Raw genomic sequence first — 13,651 nt, forward strand, 5'->3', positions numbered from 1 at the left:
CGAGTCGTTTTCATTCCTTGCTTATTTTTAAGATTCGGCTCAGTGTCAACGATCCATTCCTAAAGACTCCACTTTGGCAGGTCAGGCTAGACGCGGAGGAGGGGGCTTATCAGAGCCCAGAAGCCTCTAAGTACCTGTTTCCCAAATTATTACTAGGTGTTCTTTTTGTTTTTTTTAAAATGTGTTTAATAACATCATATCCCGTCGTGGATCACAGCGACTTACTACTACCTCATCTTGCTATGGGATAGGTTTAAAACACACGTCCATTTTCCTGACAAATGTCAATGGCAGATGAGTGGAGCCAGCGTGGTGTAGTGGTTAGAGTGCTGGACTAGGACTGGGGAGAGCCCCGTTCAAATCCCCATTCAGCCATGAGACTTGCTGGGTGACTCTGGGCCAGTCACTTCTCTCTCAGCCTAACCTACTTCACAGGGTTGTTGTGAGGAGAAACTTAAGCATGTAGTACACGCTCTGGACTCCTTGGAGGAAGAGCGGGATATAAATGTAAAATAATGATTTAGGTTTGTGTAGGAGCATGCATATTTCTGGCAATCCAGAACTACTTCTGGATTGAACTCACTTTGCCCACTGCTTTTTAGCAGCAAGTTGACAGATTGCTAGATAGCTCTTGAAGGCAGCCCAGTGCACAAGAACATTCATGTAATGCAGCAAACAAGATACAATACAAGGACATATGGTGAATGTGTGAATCACATAACCGTACTCCTTCGCCAACAGCGAGGGTTGTGTTCCTGCAAAACCCTGCGGTTGGCAAATCCGTGGCATTGAAATAAATGGAAAACGGGGTTAGGGGAACCATGACCACAAAATCACCTAAAAATCAAGGAAAAAATGCTCAAGCACAAACTCTGCCCTCAATCACCCAAACTCCCTAAATATCAACAGAATCAGCAAGTTACTATGCTGAATGAGTAGACTAAGCCTAGGGGCGTAACTACTATTAAGCAAGGAGAGGCGGCTGCCTGGGGGCCCCCATGCCTCGAGGGGGCCCCCATGCCTCGAGGGGGCCCCCAGAGGCAAGTCACATGACTCCCCAACACCCACAGAGCTTCCTTCATTATGATCCTTCCTTCGTATTTTCCTTCGACCTGGCTAGTCTAGTATCTCTCTGTCTCTGCAGTATGAGATGATGCCTTTCAGCATCTTCCATGTAGCATGTGTATAAATGTATCTGTAAGGGACAGAGAGGAGACATGAGATTTCATAACCCCATGTGAATTAATGACCTATTCTTCTATACAATTAACTATATAACTATATTGATATTTATAATGATATAGTTATAATTATAACTATATAAATATCCACCATATTCATATGTGAATGTGAGTGCACTATATATTGTGAAGTGTGTGTGTGTGTATCAGCGAGGGGCCCATTTTAAAATGTTGTCTCTGGGCCCACTCCAGCCTTGTTACGCCCCTGACTGAGCCCCTTGAAAATTTCTGAACTCCCCCAAAACCACTCAAATGCACTTTAAAATCACCCTTAAAACCACCAGGAATTTCTTCACACAGGACTTTTAAGGCAGCAGGGAAGTAACTTGCCTAGGGAGCAAGAGGTTGCCTGTTCAAATCCCCACTGGTACTATATCGGGCAGCCGCAATATAGGAAGATGCTGAAAGGCATCATCTCATACTGCGCAGGAGATGGCAATAGTAAACCCCTCCTGTATTCTACCAAAGAAAACCACAGGCTCTGCTGTCGCCAGGAGTCGACACCGTCTCGATGGCACAACTTTACCTTACCTTTAGCTCACATCTCCTCTGGAATGGAGGCTGTGCGTTCACAAATCGGGCAGATTTACTCTGAAGTCCCTGCAAGCTATCAGGGAGCACTTCATACACAATTTGGTTTTTTCAATGTGCATTAGAGTGCAAACCAATTTATATCCGAGGTAAAAAAGTCCACTTTTTGCATCGAGTTTTTGGGATAACTGAGTTTGATATTCTTGTCTGTCAAACAAAAATGGTAAACACAAATAATTTCAGTGCATAAAGTGTACAAGTTTTACTGAATCGTGCCCATTTTTCTTCACGGTATTCCTGCTTTTGTGGCAGAAGCAAAGCAATACACTTGTATGCTTCACAGAGTGTTTTACTATCAATTTTAAAGACAGGAGCAACTATCATATCTGGGTTTCTGTCCAATATATTCAACTAGTAGGCAAGGCCTGTTGTTGATTGGGCAAAGTCATTTTGTGTAGATTGCAGTGATAGAGGATTTAAATATAGGTAATTCATTTTTTAAAATTAACATGCTTGCAAAAGGGAAGTAAAAGAACAGTTTGAAATTTGTAGGATTCAACTTCAAATCTTTTTCATTTTATTGAATAATGGCCATATATGGTAAATGTGAATCTGCTTCTTTGGGGCAAGATCTGCTTCTTTGGGGCATGATGTGGTTTTGGAATTACTGATGATTATTGAGTGGTGAACATCTGTTTAATGACATTTAAAATCTGATAGTTACCTTGAGGATTTCTTCTAAAAAAATACAAGCAAAATGATATTTAAACCTCACCCCCCCCCCAGCATATTCTGGTGTAAATAGTAGTGCATCCAGCTAATTTCAGTGGCAGGATTATTCATGCAAATTTTGGTACCTGTAGGTCATTAGGAAGTATGACTGCATTTTCCACAAATTATCCAACATATAATTATAACCATACACTCAGTGGCCATCATCCAACTTTGAGTTAAGTGTTGGGAATCCAAGTGTCTTCCTTCAAATGAAATTTTTATTGTAAGACAATTCAATTTTGAAATGCAGCTGTGTTAAACTATGGATGTTTGTGTCTGTGTTTTACATATTATACATATTAGATTGAAATGTTAAGGGGGCCCTGCACATGCTGATTTATCCCCAGCCCTGCACCCCGTTAGGGACAGCCCTGGTTGCTCTGGAGTGCCAGGCTGTGCTCTCTTGAAAAATCTCAGGAGGGCTGGCTGTGCCATCTTCTTCCCGAGGTCCTTTTGGACCTCTGCGTAGGGTTGAATCAGTTCATTCAGTCCCCGCCTGAATGTCAGGCTACGCTGCATAAAGGGGTCCATATCCACTGCCTCATCTGCCAGCTCTGAGGCATGTTTGAGGAACCTGTTGATCTTTTCAAGGGTCAACTTGACTGTGGCCCTGCAGTCTTCCTCTTCCTCACCAGCTTCTTCCTGATCACTGGAGGATTTGATCAGGGCCTCCAGGTCTTGCTCTGTGAGCTCCTCAGAGTGTGACTCCAGAAGCTCAGTAACTTCAGCTGGCTGGATGTCTTCAAAGCCCTCGCCGCCAAGTCGCCCGGCAGAAGCCACTATCAGCCTGTCCTTTGCAGCCTTGAATCCTGGAGCCCTTCTCTTCTCCTTGGCGATGAAGGTGCGGTTAGGCATCCTCTTCCAGAAGAGTCCAGTCTCGTCTGCATTGAAGACCTGGTCGGGCACATAGCCCTCCTCCTCAATCAGCCTCTTCAGCTTGGCAGGAAAAGTGGTGGCAGCCTCCTGGTCTGCAGAGGCAATCTCCCCAACAAGCTTCACATTGTGCAAGCTGAAGCGCTTCTTGAAGTTCTCAAACCAGCCCTTGCTGGCTTGAAACTTCTCAGGGTCTCCCTCTCCAGAGCTCTCCACCAGGTGCCTGTAGATCTTCCGCGCCTTGACGCAGATCATGCGGGTGCTGAGAGGGACCTTTTTCTGTGCCTGATCTTCCATCCAGATGTTCAGGGCCTTCTCCATCTTCTCAATGTTGGGGTCTCGTGGCATGAATGAAACCTTGAGAGAGGACTGGGTCCCACTGGCAACACTGCCTCTGATGGCATCCTCATTCTTCTTGATGCTGCGGATGGTCGATTCATTGACCCTGAACAATCTTCCAACTGCACTGTTGCTTTGGCCCTCCTTCAGGCAGTCCAGGACTTTGAATTTGTCCTCCAGGGACATGACATTCCTTGGCCGCTTGGCCACAGCATCTTCCTTTCCCTTGCCTGCACGTTTTGGACCCATTTTCTGAGCTCGCTCTCACCACCGCTCCTCTCACCTCACCTTGCCCTAAAACACAATGAAGACATAGCAGCCATTACAGACCCCCCAGTGATATACTGGTGTAGCAATTGATATATTGATATTGGTATGGTTAAAACATGAACCAAAGAGAAGCCATTTTTGTAGCAACCTTTACTCTTAATTTCCAGCAAGCAGAATGCAGCTTGGGCCCCATCTGGGCCTCTCGCTGCAACTTCCTTTTCCACTCTAACGTCCTGACTTGCAAATTGTTGCCTTTCACACATCTTCAAGGGAAAGTTTCTAGCCTTGAAGATAGCAACAAACAAGGGGCTCCTCCCTGCCTTGCAAGATGTAGCATAGCTAATACATAGATAGCAGATAAGGAAAAGAACAAAAGGGGAACAGAACAAGATTGTAAAATGCAGGTTTGTTAATTGCCTGATGTAAATGAGGGACCAAGATGCATATGCCATCTCGCAGGTATTGCAAGCAATGACCATGCAATCTTGAGTGTATAAATACTTGTGTGTAACAAAGAGGCTTTGCTCTAGATTTGGGTCTGGCCCCGAAAGCCTTATTTTCTGCAGAAATAAACTGTTCAAGCTTTTTCTCTGGTTGCGTGTTAATTGGCTTCTACACCACCCAGACAAGAACCAGCCTGCTCTGGTATCACCAGCACATCTAGGCTCCCCCAGCATCAAACAGTGCAAACACAGCAACCATTACACAGCCCCCCAACACATCCTCCCAGCAGCAAACAGTGAAATGCAGGCTTCCTCCAGCAGCCGTGAAAACACAGCAGCCATTACCGTACAGCCCCCAATATTGTACAGTTTCCCTATGCACATCTCACCACCGCATTTCTCCTTCCTCTCTCTCCCTTTCTCCTCCGTGTCTCTCTCTTTACTCCAGCTTTCCAACGCCCCTATGGCGTATCCTTAACAGTTTCTCCTGTTGAAGCCTAATAGCTACAAGCATTCAAATTCTCTTTTGATCGCTCCGGAAACCTTTCATAAAACCTACACTTCCGTTCTGAAACATGCACTTTCGGAGCAATTGCAATGCATGTTACTTAGAAGTAGTTTTCCTCTTAAAATCTCCAGAGTTAAGCAGTTAAGGAGGCTCATCTTGTGAGCAAACCCCCCCACAACTTTGTGGACAGAGGGGAGGATTATTTCCAGGCACCGTAATGAGAGGAATCTCTAAATTTGTTCAGATTATGCGATACTGGTTGCGAACATGTCTAGCCCTCCTGCCCCGCATGCGGAGCGTTCAAATCAGAACCGGAAGTGAGTACTCTGCGGAACTCGTATTCCATATCTCTTAGAGAGCAAATAGAAACCACATGACGGAAATGCAACCTTAGTGCCCCCGGAAGGGAAAACCCGGTCGACGAGCCGGGGCGGGCTCGCGTCAGCCCGGCCCAGTTGCCATGGCGCTTTCTCCGTACGTGGTGGCCATGCAGGACCTGTTCCGAGCCAACACGCGCAGCCGTGAGTTCCCAGCGCACGGAGCCAAAGTGCACTCGGTGGCTTGGAGTTGCTGCGGCCGCCGCCTGGCTTCGGGCTCCTTCGACAAAACCGCCAGCGTCTTCGTGCTCGACAAGGACCGACTGGTAATTGCCGGGCGAGGAGGGCAGAGGCGAGGCATCTACTCGCTGGGGTTCCTGTGCAGTTAGTTTTGGATAATAGTGTTTGGGTGATGACTAGACTGTGTTTGAGATGCATAGCATGAAGAAGATGACTCTTAAAATTTTGTGGGTGGGTGGGTGTGGGAGCGTGCTTACATATTAATCTTGTATCTTTTTCCTGAGATGAAAGAAAACAATTACCGTGGTCATGGAGACAGTGTGGATCAGTTGTGTTGGCACCCTAGTAACCCAGACTTATTTGTCACTGCATCTGGAGACAAAACGATCCGTATATGGGATGTCCGCACCACAAAGTGCATTGCCACAGTAAACACCAAAGGTGGGTGATGCTGAAACTCAGTGAAGAAAAGCTGTTCTAATTCATTTGCAAATGGGGCTAGCCAAATAGGGTCTAGAACTGCCCATCTCAGAGGAGCACTGTAACTGAGAACAAAAAGGGTATGTGGCGATAGAATATATTGGCAGCAAGAGCTGTGATTAGCTGGCACCTTCTTGTTTGTTACCTACTGTGTTTTAAATGCCTGAAGGTTCTCTCTGCCCCATATGCTGAATGGAGAACAAAATATACTTTTAATGTGGCTGTATTTTAAAAGCATTAATTAGGAATATCAGTTATAGGTGCCAATTTCATACCACCCAAATGGTAGGAAACTGCCTAATGTGGGGTGAAATGGGATTCTTAAGATGTGTATATGTGTGTTATGGTAATACTTTATTTCACAATGCATCTTGGTCTATTCCAAAGGCCCATATATGGTTTTTTAAAATCACAGATGACTATGTGAAGATGATCTGATGGCTTATGTGTGAGGAGAAAGTGCTTAACATAACCCTATACAACTTGCTATTCAGTTATTTTGCTGTACTTGGTCAGACTTTCAGTCCTTGATTTAAAAATGCAGATGTCTGTATATTCTCTGAAATGCTCTTTGCCCTAGGTAGCAGCTCAGTTGGTTCAGTTTTCCCTTCTTTCCCTTTACAGGGGAGAATATTAACATCTGCTGGAGTCCTGATGGCCAGACTATTGCTGTAGGTAACAAGGATGACGTAGTCACCTTCATCGATGCTAAGACACATCGGTCCAAAGCTGAGGAACAATTCAAGTTTGAGGTGAATGAGATCTCTTGGAACAATGACAACAACATGTTTTTCCTCACCAATGGCAACGGATGCATCAACATCCTCAGGTACCCTCAGCATGGCTTTTACTAGGAAGGGCAGCAAGTGAGTTGACTGCCTTGTCTTTGATATAGATGGTTCGGGGAGGAAAGTACTTGTCAGATCTCTGACATACCTCAACAGATTATTGAAGCTCAATTTTCTTGTTTGTTTTGTCTCCTGTTGCTTTTGATCCTGTATGCCAGGTAGCATTGGCAGGACCCTCTGCCATATCTTTGTTTTTTCATTTTCTGCTTTTCAGATTTAAGACAAATATTATTCTGTGAGTTTCTGCTGTTTCAGAAATGTTTGCCAGAAAATTTTCTAAGCAGAGTGACATTGCAGATCAGTTAAGGATAGATACTCCTGAGGAGAACTGTTAGGTTCTGTCACAGAGGCTTTAAAAACTCCCAAACTTTATCAGATAGTATCCCTTTTTTTAAAAAAAAGTCAATATATCAGTTAACCGGGGAAGAGTGCTGGGAAGTGATAGTTGTAAATTGTTGTCGAGAAAACTAAGCTCTGACATGTTAATTGACTCAGAAAACTTGCACTTGGTAGACTGTGCTTATAGATAGGGATGTGCATAGAACTAGTTAGGAGGCCCTTTATGGGCTTCTGAACTGGTTCGAAGAACCGGTGGTTCTGCCAGTTCAGCGGGGGGTGTCTAGCTTTAAGAGTGGGGAAGGGTTCACTTACTCTTCCTGCTGCTTCCCCCCCGCCACTGGCATCAGTTTTTAAAAAGCCCATCGGGGTGGCAGCGTACCTCCCTGCTGCCCCGTTGCCCCTGTTTTCCGGATATCACTGGAAGTCTCAGACACGCCTGCATGCACCCATGCTGGCGCGTCAGAGACTTCTGGTCATACCCAGAAGATGGGGGAAATGGGGCAGCAGGGATGTATGCTGCTGCCCCGATGGGCTTTTACGAAAACTGATGCCAGCGGGGGAGAAAGCAGCAGGAGGGGTAAGTGCACCCTCCCCCGCTCTTAAAGCTAGACACCCCCTGCTGCCTTTGAGCCTCCCTGCTCTGGTTCCATGCACATCCCTACTTCCAAAATGTTAATCAGTCATCCCTTTGCAGGAACACACAATTGATAAGAGAAGCATGAGTTCCTCCTTGATTTTACCTTGTGCTCTAGCTTACATCTTCAGAGGGCTTGGAGACAAGACTACAGACCTACTGCCTTTCCCCTCTTATTGGTATTAGTATAGCATAAGCTGTTTCACTTGCTCCTATTTGCTGCATAGAAGAACAATGGGGCAACTCTCTCCTGCTTTTTGTAAGGTGCTTTTCCCTTTCCTCTGGTTCTGTCACTTGGATACCCTTAAACATCATATTCTCTGCAGTGATCTCTTTACCACATAGCTGGAATTGGAATGAGCTTTGTTATCAAAGTTGTAATTATTGGGGAGACAACTTCTACAAAGATGATTAAACAAATTGTGTAAGTTGTGAGGCCTCTAATTATATATAAGCGGATTCTACTTTGCATTTGGTGGCTTGTAAGTAAGGTATTTCTAGAGCTTATATAGTTAGAAAAGGGACTTTCTTCCAACCTCACTCTTAACTTCATCTCTGCCTTCCACCCCCAGTTACCCAGAGCTGAAGCCCATCCAGTCAATTAATGCTCATCCATCAAACTGCATCTGCATCAAATTTGACCCAACGGGCAAATATTTTGCAACAGGCAGTGCTGATGCATTGGTTAGCCTATGGGATGTGGATGAGCTGGTGTGTGTCCGATGCTTCTCTAGGTAAGTTGACTTCATCAGTGCTACGTTCTTGGGGCTGTAGATAGGTCTACCTTACTTATCTATGTAAATAAGTAATAAGAAAGTAATGCACACTAGGGTATGAAATCTTACTCCTAATGCATCCTGAGGCCAGAATTCCTAATTTCACTTATACACTGATGTGGCTTTAACTGTCTGTAGTTATCCAGGAAGGAGACCTTGGATTTGTGGTTGATAGTGGAAATGGAAATGTCAAACCAGTATGCAATGACAGCAGCAGGGTGGATTGATTTAGATCAAGGTGACTTGGATTACCAGCGAAGAACAATGGGGCAAATTGGGGCAGACTTATTTCAAATCATTGGTTCAAAACCTTGCCTGGATAGTAGGGTCAAATTGACCTGGAGAAGTGGCAAAAAGTGGATAAAACCAGAGGCATAGCCACCATTGTACAAGGGGAGACGTTTATCCCTGGTTACGGGGGTTAGGGATGGTCGCCCCCACGGCACCCCCTCGGCCATCTCCCAGGGCATTCCCTTCCATTCCCAGCTGGTGAGCTTGTGAGGCATGCCCCCCTGTCCAATTACCAGCTGGTGCTTTGTTCGATGCAGGCTGGGTGCTTGCTTACCTCACTCTGAGCAAGGCAGAGAAAGGAGCACCCAGGCAGAGCTTGAATGAAGTACTAACTGGGAAGGAGCAGGAGTATACAAATATCCTATGTATAACACCAGGATTATTTACAGAGCTCAGACATGGGATCTTGCACTCCTCTTTTGTATCTCCCCCAACTAAAGCTCTGCAGTGTATGCTGCTCTCACATGAAGAATAGTAATGATTCTACTAGCCAGAGAGCATAGGCATTTACTTTCCATATCACTGGCAAATAGTATTTTAACCACTACCAGCCCTTGCTTGTGGAACGTTCAAGCAAGTGATCTTATTTAGTATCTTTGCATAGAGAGCACCAGACTTCTGGCTCTTGCCCCTAAGCAAGTCTGTAGTGACTGTAGGCTGCAAATGCAAACATTAGAGAGTATGCTCCCAGGTTGTATAAAGGCTCTACTAGTTGTAAGCCAATGCATTTTAATTGCCCAAGCAATCATGACAATATGCCTGTTTGTGCAGGTATAAATGATTTTCCAAGTGAAAAACTTGATTTAATGTTGCAGAAGATTGAAATCAAAGTTTCATCCAGGGGCGTAGAGAGTTTGGCACTGGCCAGGGGACAGCTCCTGCCGGCAGCCTTTTTACCCCTTCTATTGTTTCATGTGCACACGCACACCAATCATGCCCCATGTTGACATCAGATGCAAGGGGCATTGGGGAGAGGGGTGGTGTGATTAATACAGTTGCGAATTGTCTGGAGAGAATAGAGAGAGAAAACATTCTTCATAATATTAGAACTTAGGGTAACCCAACAAAATCGTTGGTTGTAGACTCAGGACAGATATAAGGGTGTACCTTTACACTCCATGTAATTTACAGAATTTACTTTCCCAATGTGACCAGTTATTAAGGGGGTTACCTTTAATTAGGAGTATTGCTTCGGATAGGCTAATACAAGTCCCAAAAAGAAAACAGATCCCGGACACCAGCTGGATTTAGTTCATCAGTTTATTGTAACATCCTAAGTATTAGCTAAACTATAGTTCATTCACTCACACATGCATACTTACCAGCCCCAATTAAAGGTGATCAGTCTTTAATGGGGAGTTGGGAGAAGCTGGGGCCCCCGGTCTTCTGTGCTTCTCGGAGAAAACCTCTGTTGATGCCTGACTTAAAAGGGTTGCCTGCCTTTGAAGTAGTCCTTGTTTTCCGAGCAACTCCTTTTCTGTTGTGTTCAGCATTTTATCCAGTTTTCTTTAGTCCTTCTGGGGCATCTGCATTTCTCTCCCAACATTTTTGGGATCTGGTATATTCTTTGCTTACTCATGCACTCTTTCAGACACACACACACACACACACACACACACACACACACACACAGAGTTAGGCTATCATCCGTTTAACCAGAAGTAAATAATACTATTAGGTTTGCTAACAATCCTTGAAGTGGGAGCAGTTCCCCTTATCAACATCAATACTTCATTCGGTTATACACGTAGGCTATAGAACTACAACATGGACAATCACTTTTAATCAAATAATTATACTAGCTGTATTATATGTCACCAAGATGTAATGGGTGAGTGGCTTAGATGACATTAAAAGGAGGCTAGATCAATCCATGGAGGATATAGGTCTATTAGATTTTAGCCATGCTAATTACCTGAAATCTTAGTGTTCTGTGGCAGTATTTCTGTCTCCAAATATCATATGATAGGAGCAATGGGGGAGGGCTGTTAACTTCTAGTACTGCTTTTGGGTTTCCCAGAGGCATCTGACTGGTCACTAGTGAACAGGTGGTTTCTTTCAGGGCCCTTGTGACTTGATCGCTCTCTCTCTCTCTTTCCCCTCCCCGCCATATGTTTGTTTCTGTATTGCAGGCTGGATTGGCCTGTAAGGACACTGAGCTTCAGCCACGATGGGAAGATGCTGGCTTCAGCATCTGAGGATCACTTCATTGATATTGCTGAGGTAGAAACAGGTAAATGCTTATCTTCTCACTGCCTTTCATGAAGTATCCTGTTTCACTTCATTTTTTAAAATTGTCATCTGCTGGGAGTATCAGATTCTTGGTTTTGTCCTAAATATTCTTGGGCAGGTTGTGTGCATATGGCTGAAAAAGGCCAAAGGCAGAACATTCCAGGAAGGACTTCAGGGTAGATGATGTTGTTCTGGTTCCCTAAGCAACAGTGCTTTTAACTTAAAGGAATCACAAAAGGCATAAATAAGATCCCTTCTATGTTGTTTCTTTCTGGTGTTGGTTAAGGGCTTTTGGTTCTTGGAGCTTTCTGTAAAAGGAACATGTGCTATTAAACTTCATTTCAGAGGAACTGCATGCTTTTGGCGTAAAGATAAGCAGAAGACTGAATGTCCTGATTTTAGTGGAGTCTCTAATAATGTTGTCTTTACTTCTAGGGGAGAAGCTGTGGGAGGTGCAGTGTGAGTCGCCCACTTTCACAGTGGCTTGGCATCCAAAACGGCCCTTGCTGGCCTTCGCCTGTGACGATAAAGACGGCAAATACGACAGCAGCAGGGAAGCTGGCACCGTAAAGCTGTTTGGTCTCCCTAATGACTCGTAAACAAAGTCTGCTGGAAAGTACGCCTGTGACCTGGGTCAGGGAAGCTTTTCACAAGCCATGTTTGTTTTGCTTCCTTTTAGAACAGGAGCAGTACCACAGCTTGGCATTCTCTGCACAAGAAACCTCCTCTTTGATGCTCTTGTAAACTACCAACTATCCTAGCAGGCCCAGAGGCTGGGTCACCGAATCCCAATTACATTTCTACAATACACTGTTTTGTATTGCAAAGAGGAGAGACAGTAACTACAGCTGCCAATGCATTTGAGTGTCTATGGACCTTGAGGAGTATGTGGTTGTCATCCCTTCCTTTCTTCCCTTGAGGATAGCGACACTGTGAGGGATGTATGGCTCTCCTGTAGCCGCATTTGCAACCCTCTTCCCTTGGATAATATTGACTCATTCATTCCGGAGGGAATGAGTGTGTTAATTCTTTCATACCTTGGTATTATAAAGGGAGTTGGGTTGGGATATAGGGTTATTTTTTTGTATCAGTCTTTTTGTAATGTAGAAAACTTTGTTCCACTCAATAAAACAAACCAACTAAAACATCTGTGTACTGTAGCTTGAAAAAGACTATGTCTTGAACTGGAAAAAAGATATAAAATGTTGCTATAAAAATAAAGAGTGTACTTCTTTCTCACATCTTCGCTTTGAGGAATGACATAATAAAATTGTAAAAGGCTCAGAGAAAGTCATGCACTTGGGGATCAGTCTGCCTTACTTATGGGTTTCCCAAAAGTTACCTGGTTAGCCACTATGTAAGATGATGATATTGGATTCTGAGGGATATGCTGGTTTTCCTGTAGCCAAATTTAAAGACCTCATTCCCCTGGGGAGAAAGTTGACACATCCCTTGTGGAGGCAATGGGTGTCTGTCTTGTCTGATTCCTTTCACACTTTGTATTATGGAAAGCATTAAGGTGGGATTTAGAACTATTAGCTTACAAGATGCACAGTATTGCATCTCTGTAGCTCTCTGCCCTGGAGCTGTTGTGGACCTGGAGGGCAACCCCAAAACTGCTCTGAACTGATAGTTGTAACAAGCAGCACTGTCACAGTTCCTCCCAAGGTAACAGTCTATTCAGAGCAGCCTTGGGGTTGCCTTCTGGGTCCATAGTGGCTCTGTACTACTGCACATCACATTGGTGATCTCCCTGTCCCCGAGCCAGCATACTACGCTGCTGAGCAGTCTTCTATTCTAAAGCAGATATTAGCAGGGAGGGGTGGTGTTCGTAGAAATATTTCTAAAAAGCTTTTAAAAGTGTGTGAGTATTAACTTTCCATGTCCTGCTTCATGGAATATTAACTTTCCATGTCCTGCCACCCCCGGTTAATACATTCTATTTGGCTGAGATCACCCTTGGGAATAATACAATCAGGATTCATTGCCATGATGAACGTGATGACCAGTGTTCCCTCTAAGGCATGAGCACGTGTGCACACTCACAAGTTTTTTGATGTCTGCTCAGTAAATTTTAGATTCCGCTCAGGTAGAATCAGGAAGGCCCCACTCTGAATGCATGTGTGCACACGTTGCCTTGATGCATCCACCCAGAACAAAACTCATTCTGCACACAGATGAAAAAAATTAGAACGCTGGTGATGATATCATGTCATGACATCACTAGGATTTGGATTTGTGCAGATATCACTGAGACCAGTCAAAGTAAATTCAGAATTCTTCTCGAGTAGGTGAACACTTGGGAAGCAATTCATAATAATAATAAGAAAGGCATAGAGGCTATTCTCATGATGAGGAGAAATCGGGCTAGGGGAGCCTAGCCCGATTTTTCCTGACTGTGCGAACCACTGAGCTCGCAGGCTAGCCCTGTGGCCTCCAGGTGGTTAACTCGTCAAAGTAACCCCTTAAACTGGGTTTGCAGAGCGAGTGCTCTGCAAACCAGGTTTTAAAAATT

General features: G+C 44.5%; 2 protein-coding genes across 4 annotated transcripts; one reads left to right on the forward strand and one right to left on the reverse strand.

The window, feature by feature from the left end:
- The first annotated feature begins 137 nt into the window (after nt 1-137).
- THOC3 (THO complex subunit 3) lies at nt 138-12,377 on the forward strand. Of its 2 annotated transcripts, none has more exons than XM_053287812.1 (6): nt 138-156; nt 5,821-5,977; nt 6,641-6,845; nt 8,410-8,571; nt 11,037-11,137; nt 11,572-12,377. In XM_053287812.1, exons 2-6 carry the CDS (start codon nt 5,821-5,823, stop codon nt 11,733-11,735), a joined length of 789 nt encoding a protein of 262 aa, XP_053143787.1. In that variant the 5' UTR covers nt 138-156; the 3' UTR covers nt 11,736-12,377. The 2 variants fall into 2 exon arrangements, with proteins under 2 accessions (XP_053143787.1, XP_053143786.1); XM_053287811.1 differs by lacking the exon at nt 138-156 and adding an exon at nt 5,297-5,622.
- Nucleotides 1,900-5,338, reverse strand: LOC128341542 (tigger transposable element-derived protein 1-like). 2 transcript variants are annotated; one of them, XM_053287809.1, is made up of 2 exons: nt 5,193-5,338; nt 1,900-4,052 (listed from the first exon to the last, which is right to left on the reverse strand). In XM_053287809.1, exon 2 carries the CDS (start codon nt 4,005-4,007, stop codon nt 2,859-2,861), a length of 1,149 nt encoding a protein of 382 aa, XP_053143784.1. In that variant the 5' UTR covers nt 4,008-4,052; nt 5,193-5,338; the 3' UTR covers nt 1,900-2,858. The 2 variants fall into 2 exon arrangements, with proteins under 2 accessions (XP_053143784.1, XP_053143783.1); XM_053287808.1 differs by having other exon boundaries at nt 1,932-4,052; nt 4,861-5,282.
- Nucleotides 12,378-13,651: the final 1,274 nt, after the last annotated feature.

The sequence above is a fragment of the Hemicordylus capensis genome, chromosome 2 (genome assembly GCF_027244095.1).
Source record: "Hemicordylus capensis ecotype Gifberg chromosome 2, rHemCap1.1.pri, whole genome shotgun sequence".
Lineage (NCBI taxonomy): Eukaryota > Metazoa > Chordata > Lepidosauria > Squamata > Cordylidae > Hemicordylus > Hemicordylus capensis.